This window comes from Perca fluviatilis, chromosome 21 (assembly GCF_010015445.1).
Source record: "Perca fluviatilis chromosome 21, GENO_Pfluv_1.0, whole genome shotgun sequence".
NCBI lineage: Eukaryota > Metazoa > Chordata > Actinopteri > Perciformes > Percidae > Perca > Perca fluviatilis.
This window is the reverse complement of record NC_053132.1, coordinates 19,731,435-19,756,361: the sequence shown is the minus strand read 5'-3', so window position 1 is coordinate 19,756,361 and position 24,927 is coordinate 19,731,435. Positions and strand designations below refer to the sequence as shown.

The 24,927-nt window shown below is 42.1% G+C and overlaps 1 protein-coding gene across 1 annotated transcript in view; it reads right to left on the bottom strand.

The window, feature by feature from the left end:
• The window catches only part of LOC120551649 (transformation/transcription domain-associated protein), a 92,220-nt gene that overhangs the window by 22,336 nt on the left and 44,957 nt on the right, over window positions 1-24,927 (bottom strand). Inside the window, exons 44-63 of the mRNA XM_039789147.1 lie at window positions 24,478-24,624; window positions 22,292-22,505; window positions 21,908-22,036; window positions 20,899-21,048; window positions 19,252-19,451; window positions 18,692-18,813; window positions 16,843-17,056; window positions 16,446-16,625; window positions 16,170-16,316; window positions 15,117-15,236; window positions 12,740-13,027; window positions 12,138-12,275; window positions 11,688-11,800; window positions 10,716-10,851; window positions 7,865-8,056; window positions 5,230-5,425; window positions 4,392-4,510; window positions 4,111-4,257; window positions 2,900-3,000; window positions 685-886 (exon numbers count right to left, since the gene is read on the bottom strand). Of these exons, the coding sequence (XP_039645081.1) occupies window positions 685-886; window positions 2,900-3,000; window positions 4,111-4,257; window positions 4,392-4,510; window positions 5,230-5,425; window positions 7,865-8,056; window positions 10,716-10,851; window positions 11,688-11,800; window positions 12,138-12,275; window positions 12,740-13,027; window positions 15,117-15,236; window positions 16,170-16,316; window positions 16,446-16,625; window positions 16,843-17,056; window positions 18,692-18,813; window positions 19,252-19,451; window positions 20,899-21,048; window positions 21,908-22,036; window positions 22,292-22,505; window positions 24,478-24,624 (3,255 nt within the window). The remainder of the gene's footprint in view (window positions 1-684; window positions 887-2,899; window positions 3,001-4,110; window positions 4,258-4,391; window positions 4,511-5,229; window positions 5,426-7,864; window positions 8,057-10,715; window positions 10,852-11,687; window positions 11,801-12,137; window positions 12,276-12,739; window positions 13,028-15,116; window positions 15,237-16,169; window positions 16,317-16,445; window positions 16,626-16,842; window positions 17,057-18,691; window positions 18,814-19,251; window positions 19,452-20,898; window positions 21,049-21,907; window positions 22,037-22,291; window positions 22,506-24,477; window positions 24,625-24,927) is intronic.

Here is a 24,927-nt window from a genome sequence, read left to right as displayed (position 1 = left end):
GAAATGTACCAAGAATTGCCCTAAATTAGCTATTATTTACTTGCTTTTTGAGCTGTGATCATCTTATTTGAGGTTTTCTTGATATTGAGAACCGAGGTGTATTGAATGAGTTAGTGGTCGGGTGTACGAAGGTGGGATGGTTATTAGCAAAGAGTCCACCTCTTTACCTCCCGGACAAGGCTTACTCATCTGGTGAGTATGGTAGCATTGGTCTGACTGTTAGAAAAAGGTCAATCCATGTAGAAGGTCATGAAATTGGAGCATCAGGGGAGGCCATTAGTTTGTTAACCCCCCCGTGCTAGATGATGGCCTTCACTCCACCATCGATCTGGCTGTGGGAACCCATCCACACTGTCTACCACTGGACTGTAATCAATCAAATTACTACTCTTTGCTTGTACCTGTGCCAGAGACAGAGGGGTGAAAGAGTCATGTCTTTTTTTTCACATCAGCAACACTAATGTGATGGGGTCGGTGAATTTAAAGTGACCCTATCTGAAACAAGGCCTAAATGAGGCTACTGGTTTTATAGAAACAGGGGTTAGATGCAGGAGTGGTTGTTGACATGACAGTTTCAAAGCAAACAAAAAGTATTAGCATTTCATAATAAGTCTTCACATGTTGCCTACCAAACACTGAACATGGATAATCGCACAAAAAGGCCCTTCCCAGTTCCCTTATCACCTTTGCTAGGTATTTGCGAGACTTGCTCTCGTTTTGATGGCGGCAGGCATGAAGGTAGCAGGTAATGGCAGACACTCCCAAGTGGAGCTGGCGGTCCTTGACAAAGATGTTCTCCAGGTAGTCACCCCACATGGCCCAGGCCTTCACCAGGACATCGTGCATCTGTACTGCTGCCGAAAAGGCCTTATTGGCCTCCTCTGACCTGGAACAAGAAGGGAGGGAGGGTGAAAAGCGTTAGAGAGTGAGGGACAGACAAGTGAAGGGCAAGTGAGCAAAAGGTGGTAGCTGGCTGTAAAGGAGACAAAGTAGGATTGAGTGAAAGGGAAGTAGAAAAAAAGAGACACAGAGTCGGGAGGAACACTGAAGAGAGGGGGAGGGATGAAAGAGATGGATGCAATACTTGCCGAGAAAGGGGGAGGGTGAAAGATGAAGTGTGCGAGAAACAGATTATGATGATCACATTCTTAAATGATGTCCTATACATCAATAAGCACCATATTTTATTTGCTGTAATCTTCAAGGCCTTTCCCCTCGGGATTTACGGAGTAAGCATTTAACCCAGCATTAATTAATGTCACCAAGGGTTCAGGCATGTTGCTATCTATGTAATATGAGTTGAACCCAACCTCATCGTACTGTGCAGATCAATCCATGTAATACTGGGTGACATATGAGCTCAACATCTTCCTATTTTATCAGAAATGACAGAGCCACAGCAAAGTAAGAATCCTCAGTGTAATGGCTATATTTATCTGTATACAAATCATTCACCGTGAAGAACAACAATCTGCAGGCTGATAAACTTGAGACTCCTTGGGATTTTTAATCCTGGTACAGCAATCTAGAAGCCCCACTTTGAGTATTCGATTCAGAAACTGTTAAGTAGCGGGCAAAGAAATAGACTAAATCTGGAGACCTAAGCTTTGAAGGCACCATTTATGCTGACAGGGAAATATATTCTGAATCATCAGCCGTTTTCACCACGCCAAGCAGCTTCTAACCTCACGTTGGCACACAGTCTGAATAATTGTTACACACCTTTCAGCCTCTGATTAATAAATAAGATGCAAGAGGGTGACACACTACCCTGCAGTCAAAACAAGGAGAGGGGCCTGTCAATGGAAAAGTCTTACTGAGCCATAGTTGGTAAATGGACCTCCATTTTAGGAGTGCTTCCAAAACTACTCTCCCGCTTACTGACAGTGACATTTCTCCCAAGCCAATCAATTAAAATGTGTTATTATAAAAGGAATTTTGGCATATGATTAAGAAATGGGAGCTTGATTGCTATGGGAGTCAGAGCCAAAAGACCCTCCAGTAATACTTAATGGGGTTGCCTCAGTCACTTTGCCAGTGTTAAAGTACATTAACAGTTTCTACTACCCGACTCAACAGGAGCGCAGGCACCCAACAGACTGTCAAATCTCTGACACCCGTTTAATTGAATGATCCCAAAATCCTTAGCACATGTGGTTGCATACACATACACACACACACTCTCCCAACCCCTATCCCCCACTCTGCTGTTAATTCTCCCCCGGTGTAGGGTAAACTTAATGATTGCAATAAAGCCTGCTGAGGTGGAGGCAAGTTCTGCTGATCCCATAGATTCCTGTAAATTGCCTCGAGTTAATTATTGAGCTGCATATACATTTAATAAGCCTTCCTCAATTTGTCTTTCACCCCCTCAGGATGGCATGTCACGTCAAAGATGACGGGTGAAAAGGGGGGTGCTGAAGGGGAAAGGGTGTTAAAGAGTGTGGCTGTGGGTTTGCACGGCCCAGCAAAGCATGGAAGGAGCAGTCGTGCGCTCCACAGGCAAGCCCTGTAGCCAAAAACACATTACTGACACTGTCACAAACTTAAGACACCGATGTATTTTAACATCTAAACCACGTGACAGGGGTTACCTAGTAACCAAATCTCAGAGGTGCGTCAGTTTGAGGCGAGAAGTGCAGATTAAATATGACTGCCATGACCTGACAGGATAAAACACCCACGCAGAGTTCAGGGACCACTGACACAGTTTGAGGACAATGTGAGAATGAACAAAAGGAAGACAATGACAGGCAGAACGGTAGATTTAGATTGTTAAAAAAATAAAGAAAAAAAAAGGTGAAAGAAGAAAATCTGAAATTGGCTACAAAGTGACTATGCTTGTGCATAGATGGAAAGGTAGTCAATGAACAGACAGCTGGAGCACTGATAGACATACTTGTTGATTTGAGCCAGGAACATGCCCTTCAGAGCGTAGAACTCAGCTGTCATCTCCTTGGTGAAGTACTTCAGGTTGGTCGACTCTATCACCTCCAAACCCTAACAGACAAAGAAGTGAACAACAGAGGTTAAACTTCAAACCAAACTTTCGTCGCCGCCCAGAGAGAGAAATCGCAAAAAAAAATCCCACAAAATTCTGTTTAAGACAGGGCCATAATCACAGATGAAAAACAAACAAACTGCTCGGTGTTCATTAAGAAGTACGAAAAGAGGTGTTAGGGGAACTAAACTTCCATTATGGTGAGCCTCTGATTAGGTGTCCCCTATGTACTGCTGTGACAAACGATGTGTAGCGGGAGAGAGAGACAGAGAGAACCAGAGGAGATGAGATAGAAGAGAGAAAGAAGAGTGTCTACTGGCACTTTTAATGACTTGTGGTGTGCTGAACTACTTCTATTAATCAGAGCACTCCATGGGTTTAAGCGCAAGCTCCTGAGTTACACTCTCTTATAAGTCTCCCTGCTATAACTTGTCACCTAGAGCCACCCAAACACTTCTTGCTCTTACTACTTTTCACACTCAAAGAACCGCTAACTATGCCTCCAGCTACTGCGAACAAAAATCAACCCAAGTACTTAAATCACACCAAATGCATCAAATGTGTTGTTCTTCAGTAGAGGTTGGCTTATTTCAAATTGGAGCATGCATGACCGTAGTCAAATTATGGTGCAATAGATTCATCATGTTTTGATCACACATAATTACATTGTACAAACTAATTGACTTGGGCACCTTCTAGAGAGTTATATTGCTAATACAATTTCATGACTTACTTACAAGATAATAAAACCAAGAGTGACTTTGAACATGACAAACACACTCGTTTACACACTGACATTTGTAATATATTATTAATTATGGGCAGAGTTCTACCAAACAACCCTAGGGCTCAGGTATTGAGATCGTACCGATTACTTGCAACTGTTGTTTATGGTAATACCACACTTACTTTCAATGGAATTTTTTGGGTTTTTCAGCAGTAAAACATCATATGCTCAAATCAGATAGGGGCAGAATAAGAGCCAGGTAGGTTTATGCTTGCATATGCATCCATACTTAAGCCATCGGTCAGATAAATAAATAAATATGCAATGCTAATTCTCTAATTTGAAATATAGTATAGGGTGAGAGGTTCACATTCCATCTTACCTGCATGCACTCATTCTTGCCCATGACGCCGGCCAGCTGCAAATAACATTTGACCTGCTGTCGGATCTTCTGGAAGCAGTCAACAATGGGCACTGTGGGGATGGTATGGATACGACTCAGAATATCCAGAGCCACATTCACCAAACCCTGGGAAGACAACAGTGTGCTGTGGTTTTACAAACAATTAAAAAGGTCGAAGGGATCAGAGCAAATCAAATGTTGAACTTATTATTGCTTATTTATTTATCTGACTAAAAAGGCTCATAAACTTAAACCAGTACCTGTTTGCGTCCTATCTTTCCATACTGAATGATAGCGGAAGCCGAGGCATGAACTCCCAACATGGCATTGTTGTTGTTTGGATCATGCTGTGTGTTCGTCTCATACGCAGTCACTATGGCTGTGGACAGAGACAAAACAGTAATGAACATGTTTTTTTTTTTCTTTATACAAGTGTCATATTTGAAGAAGTAAACAAAAAGAGGGGAACTTAGAGCAGTATGAAAGCTCTGGTGTCATAATGCAGAGGAGGGCACTGAGGACACTAAACGTATTGAACAGTAAATGGGCCATGGCGATGAATTTCATCAAGAAAATTCCATTTCACTTCAACATAAGTTTGAAGGCTGTCACGTATAAATGAAGTGGATTTCATTGGCATGGTGCTGCAGAACCATTGCCATCGTTATTTCAGCGCCTCACAGTGCGAGTTGGAGCTCAAGTTGCTTGAGACATCACATTTTGCAGTGGCTGCCTCTCTGAATGGTTTCAAAGTCACTGCGGGAGAGAGCACTGAGCAAGGTAAATAAATATGTGTGTGTGCGCGTGTGTGTGTGTGTGTGTCCTGCAGCGATAGAGAGAGAGTGCTTTAGCAAGCTGACATTTGGAAATGTATAGAGACCCTGAGGGGGTTCTGCAACTTGTGGCCTTTTAAAAGAGACACCTTCCTGGAACTAACAGATACCTGAGCAGTAATCTGAGAGTGTCTGCATGAGAGCGGCATCCTGTAATACACATACTATGTGTGAAGAGTCATACATGTGAAGATAAACATGTGTTTCAATATCACTGGTCTCGAGCTTAGAGGCAGTACTGGGCGTGTCAGAGTGTGTGTCGTACCTTGGTAATGGTGCTGGCGCCACATGAAGATGCTGCTCCAGTGGGACAGGTCATCAGAAACGATGGGCAGTCGGTTCCTCCAGGTTTTCACCACTGTCTTCATGTCGTGGAGGCTGGTGTTGCGGCCCAGGTTAGCTGGCTGAAGCCCTGCATTAATTTGGGCCGCTTCTTGCAGCTCAATGATTTGCTGTGCCGCCTGGGGGGGAAATTAGAAGTAAAAATATGAGTGAGTATCTTGACCACACTCACTTGGCTCTTTGACTCCAACTTTAAACTTTTAAGATGCATGCAAGGTGGCAGATCTATAGCAGCAGCCAAATGCTTCTCATGCTTGCAATCGCTAACTTTTTTTGTTTACAGTTAACATCTTGTGTCCCCAGGCCTGCTTTAAAGATTTGGCCCAGACAGTGTACCAGCTGCACTTAATCGTGTTAATATTCTGTCTACACATCTCAACAAATGCATGCCGCTAGCCAAATGTCCCGCTTAGTTTGCACTACATTACACACATGGTATCCATCTGCTGTCAATCAGTGACTGGTCAAGTTTAAGATATGTCAATTGTTTGTTTTCTGTCTTTGCTTTAGGGTGTTTTGACATATGGCACACTTTTGTGCACAGTGAGCCATTAAAAATATCTAGCCTTTCTGCCTCATCTCTCTCCTATTATTTCTTGTTGTCTTCAGTGTGTGGTGTACTGCACAATGAAGCTGAACTTCATTAAAAATCCTAAACAACTTTAATCAATAGAAATGTAAAGGAGGAGAATCTGAAAAATAGTGGTTAAAAAGGTAGATCAGTTAAGACATTTAGTTAAGGAATGATGGCGTGGTAGATGTGGAGAACAAAGATCAGGCAATGGATGAAAAGAACAAGAAGAAAGGTGATGGCAAGACATTAGACTGCTGCATTAATGGAAAAAATTACTATAAAGGTAAAAGCACCAAGACTTAAAAACATAAAAGATGAAATAAGAAAGAGAAGACTGTTACGGTTAGGGTATTGACGGATATGATGACAAAATGCAATGCTAGGGCTGTCCTCTTTTAGGTCACTGGCTTAAGACTCATACTCAACAATCCCGGGGGCTGAAAGCCTCAAAACGAGATGGATCAAAGTGACCAAACACCTTTACCTCCACAGACAGCTATACCTGAACATCTCTAACCCAACTATGACAAAAAAGAAATGCCTTCTCACAGCCTCTTGTAGCAAAGCATTAACACACATTATTGGTAACATTTGACACAATTCAATTTGTATTTCATCTTTTCAGGCCACTTTGGTAGATTACATTAGTAGATGAGAGTTGTGGTCCTGCATATAGTGAAAATGTCAGAAACATTGCAAACATTTTTGCATTAGAGATACAGTCAAGCAATATTTATTTTATGCCACCGAAATAATTTTGAGGGGAAAATCATTATGTCTTCCTACATAACTTCAATGGCTAATCTGCTCCGATAGGGCACAGAAAAAAGGACAAGAAGATGGGAAAATGATAAGTGAGGGCTTCTATCTCATTCTGTGAAAAAGAGCCTCATTGATTGGCCCAAAGCCACTCTGTGAACATATAATCAATAATTCCATTATAACTACTCATCAATCAATATTAATGCCAACCCTCATAATCGATAGTGTGGAAGATAATCCACTGATCGCCGCTCACTGCTAAGAGCTGGGATTTGATGATAACTTGATTCAAATGGTATTTGAGCCGTTCTGTATTTGCAGAGTCTGGGCTTCTTATTCTTCAAAGCTCATGGAGTCGTGAATGTGAGATATAGAGTTTGGAATGGAGATTTACAACAGCCCGCTTGACTGGCTAGAGGAATAAATAGCTTGTTTTCCCTTGGCTAGGGTAAATAATTGGACTGCACATATACAAGCACAAGCGCACACACACGCACACGCACACACACACAAAGAACGTAGTCACCCAATTCAAATACCCATTTTGAAAAGATAAATGTAGTGGATCAGAGCGGTGCTGAAGACTTAACCCTTCCCCGCTCCGAAGTAAAATCTCCCAAAACAAAATAAATTAGGCAATACAATATTTTTCACAATTATCTGTTAATATCAGCTGATGGCCCATTTCTAACCTTCATTCAGACCGTCCCATTCATCATGTAAATGTAATTCTGCTGCAGGTATTTAATCAAATAGTATCTGATGGCAGGGAAGTAATTACAGCCATTCTAAAACTAACTCTCTTCCCTCCTCTTCTTCTCTCTGACTCTTTCTCCCCATGTCCCCCCATTCTGTTCACTCTCTACCTTTTTCAATTTTCTCCTTCTACTTTTTCATCTTTGCCCCTGTCTATTGTAATCTCTCATAGTGGAATCAAATAGGCTTTAAGGTTGTTTTTAAAAAAATCATCTATCTCAATTTTACAAAATGGAGTGAGTGAGAGAGAGATAGATAGATAGATAGATAGATAGATAGAGGCCCTTGTCAGCGTTAACTCAACAACGTCTCAGGGCTACTGATGATCTCTTGAAATGGATCTCTTCAAGTGCTTATCACAATAAACTGACTTCCCTTGACTACGCATCCCGGCTTCCTGACTGCCGTGTCAGTCTAACTGGAGCATTTCAACAGGAAAAAGTCATCATGCATTTTGTACACTGACCTGCAGCAGTGGCGTGTGCACGTGGGAGACGATGTGAGGCAACCTCCTCCACTCGCGGATGGCCAGGCTGGAGGCCATCTCCACCAGCCGCTCTATGAAGTTGAGCTGCTGCTCCTCTGGGTGGCAGATGGCCAGGTAGCCACGGTGCATGTTCACCTTCCACGCCATCTCCTTAGGACAGCTCAGCTCCACCTGGAGATTCATACAGAATGTCCATGTTTCAACACATATTTATAGAAGCAGAAGACTGAATTATTAACAATAAAAAGGACTACATATATTAAGTATTTATAATAATAATAATAATAATATTTGTTCTGAAAGGATAATAGGTTTAGCCTGGCTGACACCAGACCCTTCTCAGTTGTAACTGAGAGTGGGTCCAAGGTTCATTGACAGTTCATTTCCAAAGGGGCGCCACCAACGGACGCCGCTCAAATGCCTCCGGGCGCAATTGGATAGCCCTTCAACCAGTCAGACCAACGATCCGGGTGATGCTGCGTTTCAGTAGCAGTCATGTTGAATGTAAACAAAAAGCTGCTCGCCGTCACTGTGCTATCATCGTCGCTTAAAGCCCGCCTCAACGGTTGTGATTGGTGTAAAGCCCGCCTCAGCGGTTGTGATCGGTGCCTCGATTTTGGAGACATTGGAAATGGGTTTGAATGGGCTCTTCGCCAGACTGACTTGCAGAGCAAATCTGAAATTTGCCGGAAGTTCGTCAGGGTTTACCCAGGCTATAATAGGTTGGCAATGACAAACATTTTTAAAGATCAACATACAGCTGTCAAATTAATTGGTATACCTTGGTATAACTACAATAAAAAGATGAGATCATGGTGGAGGCTCAGTCTCACGACAGCAGGGGTTTGAATATCTGTTGTTCTCAAATGTTCTGCCACATATCAAGATGATTCACAAGAATGCTGTTGTTGTAAATGCAAGTTTGCTTGTTTGCATTCATCTGAAGAGTATAAATGTGCTGTAATTTGTTTCTTTCACCAGTCTTTTACTTAATCTACCATCTGCGGTCTCGAAAAAAAATCAAGCTTCACTTGTGTTCGCGCTGGAAAACAGCTTCATCTTTTATGTTGTAAAGCAATCAGTTTTCCCGCAAAATCCACACTGGTAGCACACAGGGTCAAATGCTGAGAAGATTACATTTTGAGAAGACTGCCAATCTCCTCAACGAATATCTTGTTTAAGGTAATACAGAATTTTTTTATTTTGTCTTTATTCCCTTTGCTCTTAAGTAGAACAAAAAATGTAAATTTTTGGAAACAGCGGACTGACAGACAGTAGCTGTTAGTTGCAGCTAAAAAAGGTTAAGAATAAACACCTAAATAAATGTGGAATTGGTGACATGCTCTCTAGAAGCAGATGGCGCGCTGTTTTCCTGCATGTGTTTAGGTTTGTCCGTATGATTTGAGGCAGAATAGTGCACAACTCCCCACAACAGTGAGTGTGACAGTTTTAATTAAATGAAAACATCCAAGGGGTAAGGGGCTATGACACTTTCCTTGCATAATTTAATACAAACACACAACAATACTGTACTGCAATTTATTTTCTCAATGGTTTCAGCAGGACTTTTGTACTAATGACTAATCAACCCGACGAGTCAGAGACGGAGGCGAAGGACAGGAAAAGGCTATTGATTAAAACGCTGAGTGCATTAACACTAAACAATAGCCCAGGGGAGCCTGCTACGTCAAACCTGTGGTTTTGCGGTTGTGTGTTTATTTCTTATTAAGTGAGTGAGAGAAAGACAGAATGCGAGAAGAAAAGAGCAAGAGAATGAGAAAGCATAGGTGTGTATTTGTGTATACTCTTCCGATGTTGGAGAAAATTTCAGTGATGGGTCAGAGCGCACTTATCAGGGAAGACGCTTGATGAATATCCTGGAGACAGGGCCGCCCTTATCAAGAGCCAGCTTTAATTGAAAGTGGGGACATTTGGACTTTGCCTCTGAGCTGGTGAGCGGTGGGCAGGCAGGCAACTCAAAGCCTTGCTCGTCTCCTCCACCGTAAAACAAATCACCCTGCAGCAGATGCCGGGGTAATTATTCACACACACGGCTGTCGTAAATATTAGCCACTAAAACCAATGCTGCAGAGCGAGGGATGAAGACATGGAGGTGCAAGTAGAAATGGCAGTAATAACAAAAAGAAAACCAAGTAAAGAAGAGAAGTTGGAGAAGTAGGAGACAAAAGAGAGAGAAATGGGTACACTGAGGAAGGAAGGAATGAAACACGGAGGAAGGGATATAGCGGAGTTGGTGCTGCCATCCAGACTATTTAATTAGGTGTCACCTTAGGACAGACCAACTCAATGGATTGGTTCCAAGTCTCCTTGAAAGAGCAAAGCAGGAGTATTTGTTATGTGTCAGGTACTATCACGCGCTCGCCACCAGTCTACACTTTGTTTTAGGAAACATGAAGCCAATAAATTAACAGAGCAAACAGCTGAACTGCATTTCCACAGCTTTAAGGCCAGCTCTCTCATTCTCCCCGGGGGTGAGGGGTTGTGCAGGGACCGGACGGTCCCAATATCAAGTTACTTTACACTGACACAAGGCCTGTGCCTAATATACAGCACTGTACCAGGAAACCAGGAATAAAATGGAAAAAAGTGAAGTCTCTGGTTCACTGGGTTCAAGTCTCGAGGCACCACTGCGTCTGTGATTGTGTTAGCGAGAATTTGTGGTTGTAGTTTCTTTTTTCTGTCAAAACTGTTCAAGGTTATTGCAACCTTTGGGAGACAGTGAGAGCACTCCTGCGTGCAGATTGTGTGTTTATGTGTGTCGAAATCCATACATGAATACATTTCTACATGAGGACTGCGTACTCCTCACCTGTACCAGAGCCTCCTTCATGGCAGCCCAATTGGAAACCCTCCAAGCACACTCGAGCATGAGATAAGGGTTTGAGTGGCCTTTAGATTGGCCGTATTCTGTCAGAGGTTCCCACTGGTTCAATTCCTTAGAACAGCTGGAATAATGAAGACAAGGGAGATGAAAAGTTTAGGCAACATTAAAAAGAATGGATGCTTTTAAATGTGCTACAGCTAAGCTCAATAACATTTTAGCGGTAAAATGCATCCTTTTTGTTAGTCCAATTCACAGCGTGTGCATGCATTTGGAGCGGTCACTGTGGGAGGTTTGCCTGGCTAAAAATTCACAGGTTATCATTTTGGCTTAAAAAAAAAAAAAAAAAAAAAAAAATCATATTTGCATAGGCCCCTTGCGGTTTCTTAGTCTCACACATATCTGTGTGTCTTCTTTTAATTTTTTGAATTATTTGAGTGGTAAAATACACTTAACATTGGACCCTATGTAAAATAACAATAATGGGTTTTTAACAGGCAGGCATACTACTGGGAAAGTCATTTGTTTCTGCAGGGAGGCACTGTGGTCATCCTAGACTGTGGCAAGTTATTAAGAAGCCATTTAATTCACACATATCACAAAGAAATTGGACTTGATGGATTTCCCTGCTAACATATATATTTTCCCAGCAACAGCACCAATGCCACATCCATATAGGAACACAAAGTAAAGTTAGGCCTGCAGGTTTATAAAGGAAACATATTGTACAGAAATTCAGTTTGTTCGTTATATTCTTCAAATGCTGTCTGGATGCCCTGCTGTATGACTCATGTGATGAATGGAATTAATGTTATCTGGTTTGAACAATCAATGGTGCACAATATATATGAATGTATTAATATTTGAAGGTATTAAAGTGAAAATCCACTAAGGTTTTGTGCTCTGCGGACTCTCTTGATGTGTAACACAAGACTGCCCTCTGGGATCCAGAAATCTTACCGTATCCAGTGGTCCTCCCAGAGCTGGTACTCAGGGAAGATGGCTGGCGAGACGTTGCTCCTCTCGTGCTCTTTTCTAGCCTTCTCCATTGCTTTCTCGTAGCTCTCTTGGGCCTAAACAGACACATGACAGATTTTATAACAAGCTTTTTGAGGCTAATAAAATGATTATCAGCCCAACATGCCTGCGTTGATGCAACTTGCTGCAACATTTTGTCCTATCCTTATTGATATAAATGGGGTGGACAATAGATTAGAAACACCTCTCAGCAAGATGCAATATAATTTAACAGCACCACAAATTACAGCCCATAAACTTAAATAACACATTCAAGGAGGTAGGACTTATTTGTAGGTTGGTGAACCCAATAAACTGGCAACCGTGTATACTAAGTAAGATCATACATTCATTTTAAAGCGGCCAGTGGTTTCCTTTCAAGCTTTCTCTCACCTGTTCAAAGAAACCATGCTGCTCGTAGGCAATGGCTGTGGCGGTCTCAGGGAACTTGCACCTCTTCGTCCACAAGCCGGCCCACATGTCCTCCTCTTGGAGCAGAGAGTAGAGCTCTGCTAGGGAGTCCAAAATCTCCTACAGACAAGTAGAACAAAACGTGAATGGCAGCAGAACAAATTGAAACATTTCCAGTTATGAAATTGTAAATTGAATGAGAGCAGCTATGCTAATGGGTTTATTTCAAACAGGATAAGATGCAGATTTTCCAACTTTAAATATGAGGCTGCAACACACATGTGACAAATATATCTCTGGATCCTCCACTGTTGAAAAGAAGGATAAATAAATAAAACACAGTAGCACTTTTAAGAAGATGGCTGCTTTCTTTTGTCTTTCGGACTAGGGTGTCACACTATGATCTATTTTGTGACTGCTTTCCCGAGAAATAAAGTCCTGGAGGTAGTAACACTACATTGTGTGAAGATTGTCCATTGTCAAGTTATTAAAATATAAGTAGAAAATAGCCAAAATAAAAAAGTATTTGAGGGTCATACAAAAGCTAATATGGCCAACTCCAAGCTTATATCAAAATGCATTACCTGTTGAGGTGGTGTGATGCTCTCCTGCTCATAGAACTCTGTGCTCTGCTTGGGTTTGCTGTGCAGGCTGAGGCCCTTTTCAAAGGCCTGCTGCTCCAGCATTAGAGTGGAGCGTAGCCAGAGGTTGTGTGTCTTGCCCAAGTACTTCAGCACACAGGGGCGGATGGGAATAGGAGGCACACACTGGGACATGGCCTCAACAAAGCAGTTTAGGGCGCTGGGCTGACAGTCCCTCTGGGCCTGGTGGCTGCCACTGCACAGGAAAGGACTCATTTCTCCTGACAAAGCCTGGAGAGGGGAGAGAGCGACAGCACATCAACTACCCAGTTTCACTTAAGCAGCAGTGCACTGATATAGCATATTGATAAAGGCATTCTGTTGCATGTATGGGATGCAACATGATGCTGTTTTCCAGTAACAGAGAGCTGTTTATTGAAACAGGAAAAGAGAGGGAAGAGAAAACAGTTAAGATAACTGGGAAGGGACAAATGAGAAATTGTATGTAGAAGAAGAAAAATGACCAACATGTCGCTGGAAGTCAATTTTTTTTACAGAAATGAGCCAACATGAGATTTTTTGTTTGTATTTTATATACATATATTTATATACAAATAGTCAATGTTAGAAAATGATGCAAGTGATTACAACCATTTAACCCAGTCATAGTTAGGGCTTGGCACTGAATGTCGATACTTTTATGGCACCGGAAAACATATAGTTTTTTATTATATAGTATCGAAGCCCTTTGCATTTTAGTTAGTTCAATATTAGCCTGTATACAATGTAATTTGTTTATTTATTTATTATTCATAATATGTTCACGTTGTGGCAAAAAGGTTTCTCTTTTGTTGTTAATTTTTGATTGATACTAATCCTGAGTATCGGACTGACGCACCCCTATCCAAAAGCACAACCACTTTTATTAATGTTACCCTGAGTGAGCAGTGTTTACAGAATTGTTTAATTTTGATAACTGTTTTGATTCACAATTAAGGTGGAAAATAAAAGTTTTGTGTTTAATGTATTTTTGTTGATGTTGAAATGGATTTTAAAACATATGGTACCGAAAAAGGTATCGTTAAGGAACCGGCATCGAAACTAAGGTATCGAAATTGGCACCGGATCGAAAGATTTTGAACGATGCCCAGCCTTAGTAACTCATTTTCAAATAATGCAGCCTATTTAACACTTGTATTTTTATTATAAGGTAATGCAAAAAAAAAAAAAGTGCACAGGGCCACTCTACGCAATAGAGCCCCTCAGAACGGCCACATTCAGACAGAATAGACGTGTGTGACTGCAGAGTTAGTGCTCTGATAATCATGACTGACACACACTCAGAAATAAATGATGCATTGGTAATGAATATAATTTCCACTGCCTGTTGACAGCATGGAATAATTAATGCCTTGATGGTCACTTTAATTAGGCTGGTGGTGGAGAAGGCCAATATGTCATCAAATTCCTTCTGTAGAAAAAATGCACTTTTATATCATTCCCATGTAATAATCCCCTCAGCACCAGTAATTGATATGGTGTAATACTGACATTAAACGCAGAGCTGAGGCAGGCATCAGAATAACCATATGTGACATATTTGTGACTTCATGCCTGTCACAAAAAAGAAAATATCATCATTTTGAAGCCATATTTTTATTGACTGTATCTTTTAGATGTTTAGGAGCTCAATCACTTAAAATCAAGGCCTTTCTAAAAATACTCTATATGCATCTGGTTCGTTAAACTCATTACAGCTTTCCTCCCTCTGCTGTCTCGTTTCCATATTTAGCATGAATGAATCTGTCCTCATTAAATGGAATTGCACGTTTTGAAACAGTAATGGGAGGGCCAAGGTCAGCATTAATGTCTGCTTGCGTCATTGATAAGATACAGAAAAGAATATAGGGAGTGGATGGATGTACACAGTGAGAACTAACAGGCATTGTGCAAGTCAAAAATACTTGGGGTAGTGAGAAGACGCAAGCGTGCGTCTGTCTTTACGATTTAGATTCTGAAAGAGAGTCATTTGCCAACCAAGGGACACATTTTAGATTTTAAAAAGTATTGGCAACACTTTAATACTGTTTGCCATGCAAATGTAAAATATTTTAGCAATACCTAACATACAAAATTACATCAAATGTTTCCCCACAAAGCTGGATGGGCATTCTGTTGCTGATGCTTAAAACATCCTCCGGCAAGTGCATTTCTTTCTCTTATTTAATATTCACATTTAAAAATATGATGGCTCGGTTACACATATAACCTCAACCATCAGCATACTTCCACTGTTCTCCGAGCAAAGCTAAAATACACTGTGTATACAACTGAAGTTACTTAGCTCTGTGCTTCTTAACTAAGTTAATGTTATACTCACATGCTGCTGCCTGTCAGAGAGGATCTTCCAGAGGCGAGGGAAAAGCTGAACCCAGGTCTTCTCAGCCAGCGGTGTGGAGATGTGACAAAGCTGGACAAGAGCGTTCAGAAGTGCCCCCGTCTAACACAGAGCAGAGAAAAAATGACAGCTTCTGACTCAGCAAGGCAGGGGTTCAGAATCCTTGTCTCCGGGAGAGTACAGCTGATTTACTATCCTACTGGGTGGTTAACTGCAGTGTTGTAGTCGAGACCACCTAAACCAAGACCAAGTCATTACCAAGACCAGAGTGTTTTGAGACTGAGACAAGACCGCGACTTTGAGGGATTGAGACCAAGTCAAGACCAAGGCAGGGTGACACCGAGTCAAGACCCAAGACCAGATTTGTGTTAGACAGGCAGAGCTTCTTCTCCTGTCTCCCGCATTCACTTTCTTGGGAGTGTGTGTAAAGGGGGAAGGGAGAGGGGGGTTTTACGGCAATACATTTCAAATTAGACACGAGTCAAGTTATTGGTTGCATTTGCAAGTTTTAACACATAAGTATAAATCAGACAATGCCGACAGGCAATTTAGCGAAATCCCTGCAGTTTTGGTCTTGACCACTCTTAAAATAATAATAATTAATAATTCTTTGAAACCGAGACAAGACCGGGTAAAAATGCGGTCGATTTTGAGACGAGAACAAGACCTTCAAAAATTGGTCTTGAGACCTAGACCGATCTTGAGTACTACAACACTGGTTAATTGTATTCGACTGATGTTCCATGTCCAAAATTGGTGTCTAATCTTATTGCTAAAATAAAAATCAGCAGGGCTCTGGATCACGAACAACTCTACACAGGTTAGAAGAGGGAAAATGTTTTAAATATAAGATGAAGTTAAATATCTCAAACATTCTCTATAATATTGCTAGTAGTAGCCCCTGGGTAACAATTCTTCAACATAATGCTTAGATACATAATTTCCCCCAACTTTATCAAAATCCAATCAGTTTTAACAGCCCCTCAGTACACTGTAGGACAGAATACGTGCTGGTTCCAGAAAGGCCAAACTTACCTTGACCTCCCGTAGTGAGTCTAGAAACTTGTCATGGCGGTTTGTCAGCATGTGCAGTTGGTTGCCTGCATCTCTCTCAGCCTGCTCCTTAGTCTTGGGGATGGCAGTCTGGTCACCTGGTGCTAACTCTATGTCTATCTCCACATCCTGCCAGAGCAGAGGAGAAAACAATCATCTTTTGGGAGAGGCAAGAAGCAAGGCTTTAATCTTTTCTCAGGACCACAGTATGTAACACGTGTGTGTGTGTGTGTGTGTGTGTGTGTGTGTATGTCCCACCTCCTCCTTGGTCTCACTGTTCTCTCTCTCACGCGGCTCCTGCTTGACATGCGTTGCCATGGCAAAGGCGGCGCGGTCATGGCTGTCAGCCAGGTTGATGACGTTAGTGATGGAAGGCAGCATGGATCCCTGGCAGCTGGTGCCGATGATGGTGTTTCGCTCACACACTGCCAGCAGCAGCTAACAAGCACATACACACACAAACACGCACACAAAAACCAAGGGAAAAACGCAAAGATCAGAGATAGTAAGTGACATGACAACTTTCACCGTGACAAGGGGGTAGCCGAAACTAAACTAAAAAACAAACATTTTATGAATTAAAAATTTATTCGTTTTTCATGTTGGATAAAAGGCTTGAAAGGCCTACTGAAAGGTTAGAGGCAGTGCTGTTTACCTCTATGCACTGTTTGATCCAGAAGTGGCTGCCCATGGCCTCCCAGTTCTGAGAGCAGCAGATGTAGAGCAGCCTCTCATAGACACGGCGCTTCATGGAGGCGTCAAACACCTCAAAGAACTTGGCTCTGATCAGTGGCTGAGTGCACCGGAGCCCCGAGAGGAAGGCTGGCTCCAACTTGGAGGTGATGTCACTTCCTGAAAGGCTCTCATCCCTGAACAATGTGAAGGACAAAACATTTATTTGACAGAGCTTGCATGCTGGCTCTTACCCACTGAACTTGCATGATTCATGAAGGCAGAAGACTGACATTTTGTTAATGATAAAACATGTTATCCACTTAGAGCGTCTGTTGTTACTGAAAGCAGTAAGAGTATCATATTAATTTTTTGTTGAGAGTATATCAGAGATGTGCTGACTCTATGGTCATTTTGGAAGCCATCATCACTGAAACAACTCTCAGATATTTTTGCAGCAATTTGAGGAGGCTTGAGACTTTATATTTGTATGACTTTTACTTTTGTTAACTGCATTTTTAAATTAATTATCATATCAATATAATATGTTTTTGTTTCTTTACTAATTACATTTGTATTAATCTCTTAAAACAATAATCCAAAGAATACAATGTCATTTATATTTACAGCTAATTTATTTCTGGTATTTCTGTGCAACTGTAGACACAATTATTACACATACTACTAATTAGCAGTATATAATCCTGTTTGGGATTAATGATGATTTACAAATATGGCAGGCCAGGCAGGTAAGATTGCGAACATATTATAAGCACTAAAAGTAATTTCATAGCAACATTCAAACGCAAGGTCCCAGTACGTTCAAACGGCCGTGCCGTGCAATACTGAGGACCACTGAAGTGGAACTGAGGAGATTAGGCAGTTAAAACTGAATTTTCTGTGAAATTAAGTATCTTTGATGTTGATACTCCACTGCTAGTAAAGCACCAACCATTATGCATTAAACACTTCAATAACAAATGTCATAATTTCTACATCATCCTGCTGCACTAAATGGGCCTCATGGGTATGAGTCACATAACAGAAGGAGACAGGGAAGGTGGGATAAAAGGAACAACAAAGGCAAGGCTGCCCCAGCTGCGTATTGCCCCTATTTGCACCATTCTCATAATCACACATTGTTAGGGCACAGCTGCTTTATCATGCCATTATCATTACGTGCTGTCCATCATGGCTTTACTGCTCGTTCTAAATCTTTTGACATGAAGAGCAGATGGGGTGGAGGGATACAGGGTACATTTGGCTGATTAAATGTGTATGTGGGTAAGACAGAAAGACAAAGAGAGCCAGGTTTGATGAATAGCGGGCAGTAGGACAGTCTCTCCCCTCTGGCCCCCACCTACTGGGTGTCCTGTCAGGAGTTGGCTGAGTCCTGACACTACTTTAGCCCGGTGAAACACCCAGGCATATTATCCATCTCTATCACTATGAGCTGTCTTTCTGATCCCTTCTACACAATGCCACCCTCCTATTCTCCACCTTTACTCTATTTACAGCTTTAATTTCTAATAATTAATTACTCTTTTTCCATGTACCACCAACTGACTCTAACCATTTCCATTTATCTACCAAGATGTATTACTCCCTATCCTTACTTTGATCTTTTAAAAAAAAAAGATGAATGGTAAACTGCTCCTGCTTCAAACCCCCTCCTCCTCGTCTCTATTTTTTCTACTGCTCCTTGACCCAACCTCTCGTGTCTTTCCCCGCCTCAACCTCCCGACCTTCATCCCTCCTTTTAAGATGGATGCAAGGGCAGCATGGCGGCAGCAGCACGGCCATTTGGCCATGTGATGAATGGTGGTAATTACCTGTAGACGTAATTAACGAGGTCCAGGAACTGGGCGTTTAACTCAAGTTCATCGGGGAAACGCTTCTCTATGTAGGTCATCATCTTCACCAGCAAGACGGACTTCTCACGTATGTTAGGCATCTAAAAAGGGAGGAGGAAAAGAGGGATGTCGGTTATAAAGGAGAGATAAAAAGAAGAGGGAAGAAAAAAGAAAAAAAAAAAAGATAATCTATTCGTATTTATTCTTGTGACCACATCCCTCTGTCCAGCTCAGCCTTTTACTTTGTGCTGTCCTTAAAGAAATAACACCAAAGACACCTCTGTGGATATTGTGCTCGTGTTAACCTTACTGGGTTTATAAAATGTGCTTTGCTTGTCGTTTGTCCAAAGGTTTCACACCTTTTAAAATGTACTGTGCTGATTCAGTTCAGTCACATCTGCTATTGTCAAAGAAACAATGCGAAGATCTGCTGAATCACACAATTCTATTTGTTTGCACACATTATATTTTGTGTAAATTAATATTTATTCAGAATCGAACAATCTGTTCTGTCTCGCAGAGAAAAGTCTCCTTCTTACCTGATTCGCAGCCATGGGAGAATTGTTTTTCACCCACTCTTCAACAATTTTAACAACAGCCCGGAGGATTTTGGGGTCAGGTGACTTCTCAATCAGCGAAGTGAGGATGACCTGGATGAAGTTCTTCCTCATTTCAATGCTCATGACAGACAGTCGAGTCTTCACCAGGTCAAGACTCAGCATCACCAGCTCACTGGTCACTATGAGAACAGAGAGATTAACAGTCAGGCAGAACTGAGACAAACAAGCTACCAAGAAACAAAATCAATCAAAATATGAGAGGCATTTTAGTATTATTATTGATGGGAAGTATTTGTTGATATTTGTGAATAAATTATTGTGCATGTTTGTTTTTCAATAAATAAGCTTAAAAAGACACCAGCTGAGGTGAGTCTTTCTTCAATATCAGCTAAGTAAGCAACCAACATATAGGATTTCTTTTCTTTATTGCTATTCTAAAATATAAGAGCTGTAACAGAAAATAAAGTCCTGCAGCGTGTCTTTTTTCTCAAGAGTCAAGCTGGTCTTGAACAATGTGAATCGTGCACTTTGTTTTCAATAGTGATAGTACCCAAAATACAACTAAACCGTTCCAATACAATCGGGATGTAACTAATCCAATAAAGTTTATTTGATTAGCGAGACATTTGCAATCCTTAGAGGCAAAAGCCTCGCTGGTCAGATGGCCTTTTGTCTTAGTGACTCTAACTGTGCTTAGCGGAGGGTAAATGTCCGTTTCCCCCGATATAGTCATTAGGGGCCAATTGAAAGTACTGATAGCATCTTTCAGCCATTACCTCCCATCTGAAGTCAATCTGGTAAAGCCAAGCTCCGAGGAGTCAGTGAACATGGAACCTCGATGAATTTTGTAATTGTCATGAGAAAGCTAAACATCCTAAAACACTTAACAACACTTGTGAAACTCTTTACTCTTGCTGCCTTGCAGCAAGTTGTCAAGATGTTCCACGTCAAACCATGTCTACGCTTTCAAACCCATAGTAAAACAGCCCAAGGTGACCATCGGTCTGCTTTATCCTGAGAAATACTAGGAGACAATACAGGGTGGGAACCAGAGCTGTGAAACCAGACTTTCTGTAGAGTGGATCACCCCCCTACCACAACAGCTATTGAGAACACAGCTGGGGTCACTGATATAGAACTTTTGTTACATTCTTTATATGGAGCCAGGCACTGGTGAGATACCTGGGATACCTGAGCTCTAACTGGATCTAAGTAGGGTTGCCATACAAGTGTGCGTGTGTGTTGTGCACAAATGACCTCACACCCAGACAACCCCTTGTTAGATCAGGGTTAGGGAAAGTACGCACACTAGACTTCCTGATAATGTCAACTGCAGCCCTGCAGAATAAGTTCCACTGATATGGTAATTTATGTCTGGTGGATCTCTGAGCTCCAATGGTGACTCAAGAACAGGGGGAATGGTCAGAATCTATTTTGTTTGTATCTGTGGTGGACAACATAACTTGTATTTATCAAAATCACAATTCAAAGCTATATTACATACTAGAGTGTGTGTGTGTGTGATATCATTCTTTATGTTGTAATATAATGTATACTGTATATGTGTGGCTGTTATGTCTGCGCTTGGCTTCCTCATATGTTCCCACTGAAGTCATGTGCATGTACCTGTGCTGGTTTCAGTGACCCCTGGGTTGGCCTGCTGGGGGCTCAGGTGTTCCCGCACCATCTTCTGTAGTGAGCGCATGAACACCGAGATGAGGCGGTCGATGTAGCTGGCATTGTAACTGCAGGCGGACTTCAGGATCATCAGTGTTCCTGGAAGACAAATGAAGGGGAAGAGAGGAGGATGAAGGGGAGGGAAAGTGGGAAATGTAATAATATGACAAAAACATCAACCTCTGCGGGGTGAAGTAACAGACACACACCTGCAGTCAGTTTGTGTTCAGCCACACAGCATGATAAGGACTTGGCTTTTTCTTTTTTTGAGGGAATCTAACAAAGGTTTGTCAAAGAGGCAGGGATAGGTATGAGTAATGTCCCTCTCTGTTGCTGCTCCCTCGGGTGGAGACAAATGTCACTGCCCATCACATCAGCACCCCCTCTCTGCGACAGCAGGATACCAAATGCGTTTTATTGACCACAACTGCCATTTTGGGAAACCATATAAAATAGCATTACCTTTGGAATGCTCTCCAATAGCCATTTGTCACCTTGAGGGCCCTTAATCTGTAACGCTACTAGATATTTCAAATAAAAGAAGAACAATCTAATAATCTCCTTGGAATAAGCTTTAATGTAAGACTTTTCTATTAATGCTCTCTGACATCTGGGAGGATAAGAGTAATGGTCATACAGGAAGGGGCGGCCGAAAGCAGCAATCCTTCCCGAGACAACCTTTCCCGACCCGCTGGACTGTGGCTTTCGTTTAAACACCAGATGTTAGCCCAAGCAGCAGGGCTCATCGGCTTGCATTTTAACGACCCACTCACTGGCTTAATTGCTAAAAGTGACTGAGGCAGCTTGGTTCTGTAGGGATGGAGTGGGAGTGTGAAACATTGTTTAAAAAAAACAACAGGTTTATGAGCAACAAAGTGAGAGTAACAGAGCACAAGGTGGTAGAAAGGGATACATGAGAAGAAGAAAAAAGGGAGAGGTGGAGAGCTGAAGGTCTTACCGAAGAGCTGTGTGGGGTTAGTGTTGCTTGTGGCTTTTTCATAGTTGGTAAGTCCTTCATAGATGACCTTGCCCACAGCAGCATACAGACACTCCAATTCCTCATACTTAGATGCCACTGTTGATGTGCCTAGAGGGAGAGAAAAGTGTTTGCTTCAAAGAAAGAAAAGCTGAGAAGCTAAATCAATGCCTTAGTTTTATCACATGACTAAAGCAAACTTAAGAATTTAAGCATCAATCAACAGAGCAAAGGTCCATGTATTTTGGCACATCTTCAAAAGAACACAGAAGGGAGTTCCCAATTACTCAGACAACTCCAGACATGTAGTGCTTTCCTGAGTTTGAGAATAGCTGGCCTGCTCCAGTTAGAATACTGGCAACTTACTAGGCTCAGTGGGGAAGATGCTCATGAGGCGAGAAAGGAGAGAATGGACAGCCCGCAGGACTTTGGTGTTGCCGCAGGTCATGCATGCAGCGATGCCCCGCTGGAGGGGTTTGAAATGGGCCAGGATGGCTGGGGACTGCAGCACTGTCAGCAGGAAGCAGAGAATCTCCAGTCCAGTGCAGATGTTAGAGATGTTAGCCTGTGCTGTCTGCTCCTGAGAGGACATGGTGGAAAACAGAGAAACCAGGATGTCAGTGGTGTAAAAGAAGTATGTACATAATTCAAGTAACCATGTTTAAGTGTCAATCTTATTCTTTCTTACAAAAGACAGAAATATTAAGCAACTATTATGCTTCCTAATACATGTCAGCAACATAGCCAGACCTATCTTTTTTTAGACATAAGGATACAACCCTAAAACAAAGCAAGAAAAACTACAGTGAAAATTCATCAGTAGATGCATTAATCATTCAGGTTTTTATTCCATTCAAATTCTACGACAACTCAGAAATCAATATTCTACACACAGAGGTATTTCTCACACAAAAGAACCAAGGCAATGTGATCGCTGCTAAACCAAAGATCAATGGCCAACATCGGGTCCTAATTTTGTCTAAATTGCAATCAAGGTTTACAACGATGGCAGGACCAAGAGGATAATCTGGGACAGATCTATAGCACTAATCTTGCCTAATGAACAAGGTGACTCTTGTGATAAGGCTCCTGGTAGATATTAGGGTAGTATTGATTTGGCAATGTATTAACAGAATGGGACCTCGCCTCTGAAGCCATGCAGATAGGGCATATGCATGCATGTGCACAAGGGTTTGATTGTGTGCATGTTTTGTTCCTCATACCCCTCATCTGCCCTCTCACGCCACTCCTCCTGACTCTTAATCACTGGCATGCCAGTACAAAGAGATGATAAAAGGTAATCCGATTTAGAGCATTGTTCATTAGTCTGAGCAAGATGGCTAGGCAGGTTGAGCATGCTCCCAAGGGGAAAGGGCCTGTGTATGCATCTGCATAAGAACGACAGAAAGCCTCGTTTGTCAGACTGGGATCTGGAGGGGCTGGTGTGTGTGTGTGTGTGTGTGTGTGTGTGTGTGTGTGTGTGTGTGTGTGTGTGTGTGTGTGTGTGTGTGTGTGTGTGTGTGTGTGTGTGTGTGTTGATGTGTGTGTGTGTGTGTGTGTGTGTTGATGTGTGTGTTGATGTGTGTGTGTGTGTGTGTGTTGATGTGTGTGTGGTGATGTGTGTGTGTGTGTGTGTGTGTGTGTGTGTGTGTATAGAGAAAAAGGAGTGGCTCTTGCAGTGATCCCCCAAAAGGGAAGTACGTGACAATTTCCGGCGCATGGCGATAACCTTGTCTGAACAGTGGCGCTGAATCAGACCGGAGAGATGAGTAGAGAAGAAAAGAAGCAATGGATAAAAAGAGAGAGAAAGAAGAGAGGCCACGATAAGAAGCTGAAAAGAAAAGAAGGGATGAGAGGAGGAAGTGGTGGCAAAAGACAGAAGGAAAGGCTAAGGGGAGATGCACAGTGGGGCGATACAGAAGGCAAGGATGAGGAGCTTAGGATGGAGAGGGGTGGGGGTTGAAGAAGAAGGCACAGGCCAACCCGGATAGACTCCTGTTATCTCACCACTGTCATTATTTTGTCATTATGGTGGTTGGCGCCTCACTTCATGCATTACTGATAACAGACAAAGGACTTGGAGGCGTAGGAGAAAACACTAAGACAGAGCTTTAGCAGAGACAGGGAAACTTCTGCAGTCTCTGGGAGAGCGACCAGCAGAGACACATTCGTTAATCTTTACCGTTTGTTGATTATTGCTTGGAGCTGTTTTATTTAGACTTGTTTTCCTAAGACATTGTTGATGACATGCACTTGCACGAGCCACTTCAAATAAGAACAGCAATAGTCCCCATCCCAAAATAGAAAAGATAAGAGTGTCACTTTAAGTTAATATCCTCATCATCAATGGAAAATCCAAGGAAAAGCAATCACAGGTCATTGACAAGTGATATCTGGGAAATGCAGCACAGAAACACAGCAGTAACGACAGCTTAGCACCAAAAATGTCATCAACAGACGCATGAATATGGCTTTACGAAACATAAAGGCTGCCTCATAAGGTACATAATGACTGACTGAGTTACTCTGACTGAAGGCATATGCCATCTTACCACTGTCATAAGCAGCTTGTCAAACCACTGTAGCTTGAGCTCGGCGCGAGGCCACATGTCAGGCCTGAGGGCAGACTTCATGAGGCTAACACAGCGACGGGACAGCAGTTCCCCCGGAGACCCAGCCACATTGGTGCTGTCGTTCACCTAGACAGGAGAGGGGGAGGAATATTGGTATCAGTATCAATGACAAAGTGAGTCCTCATCTTCAATATCACAATGATGTCCTGAGAAGTGAGAAATCACACCGGACGAGATAAGGACTGCCACCATATACTGTAATTTCATGCATGCAGCTTGAGTTCAGCACAGTGGCACAGCCAGGGAGGAGATCATCCTTCAATCAGGAAGCCCTGCACAAGCATCCACCCTGTAGAAGCACCCTTGAGCAAGAAAATTAATCCCTATGCGCTATTATAGGTGTGGTATTCTTTGGTTAATGGTAATCCC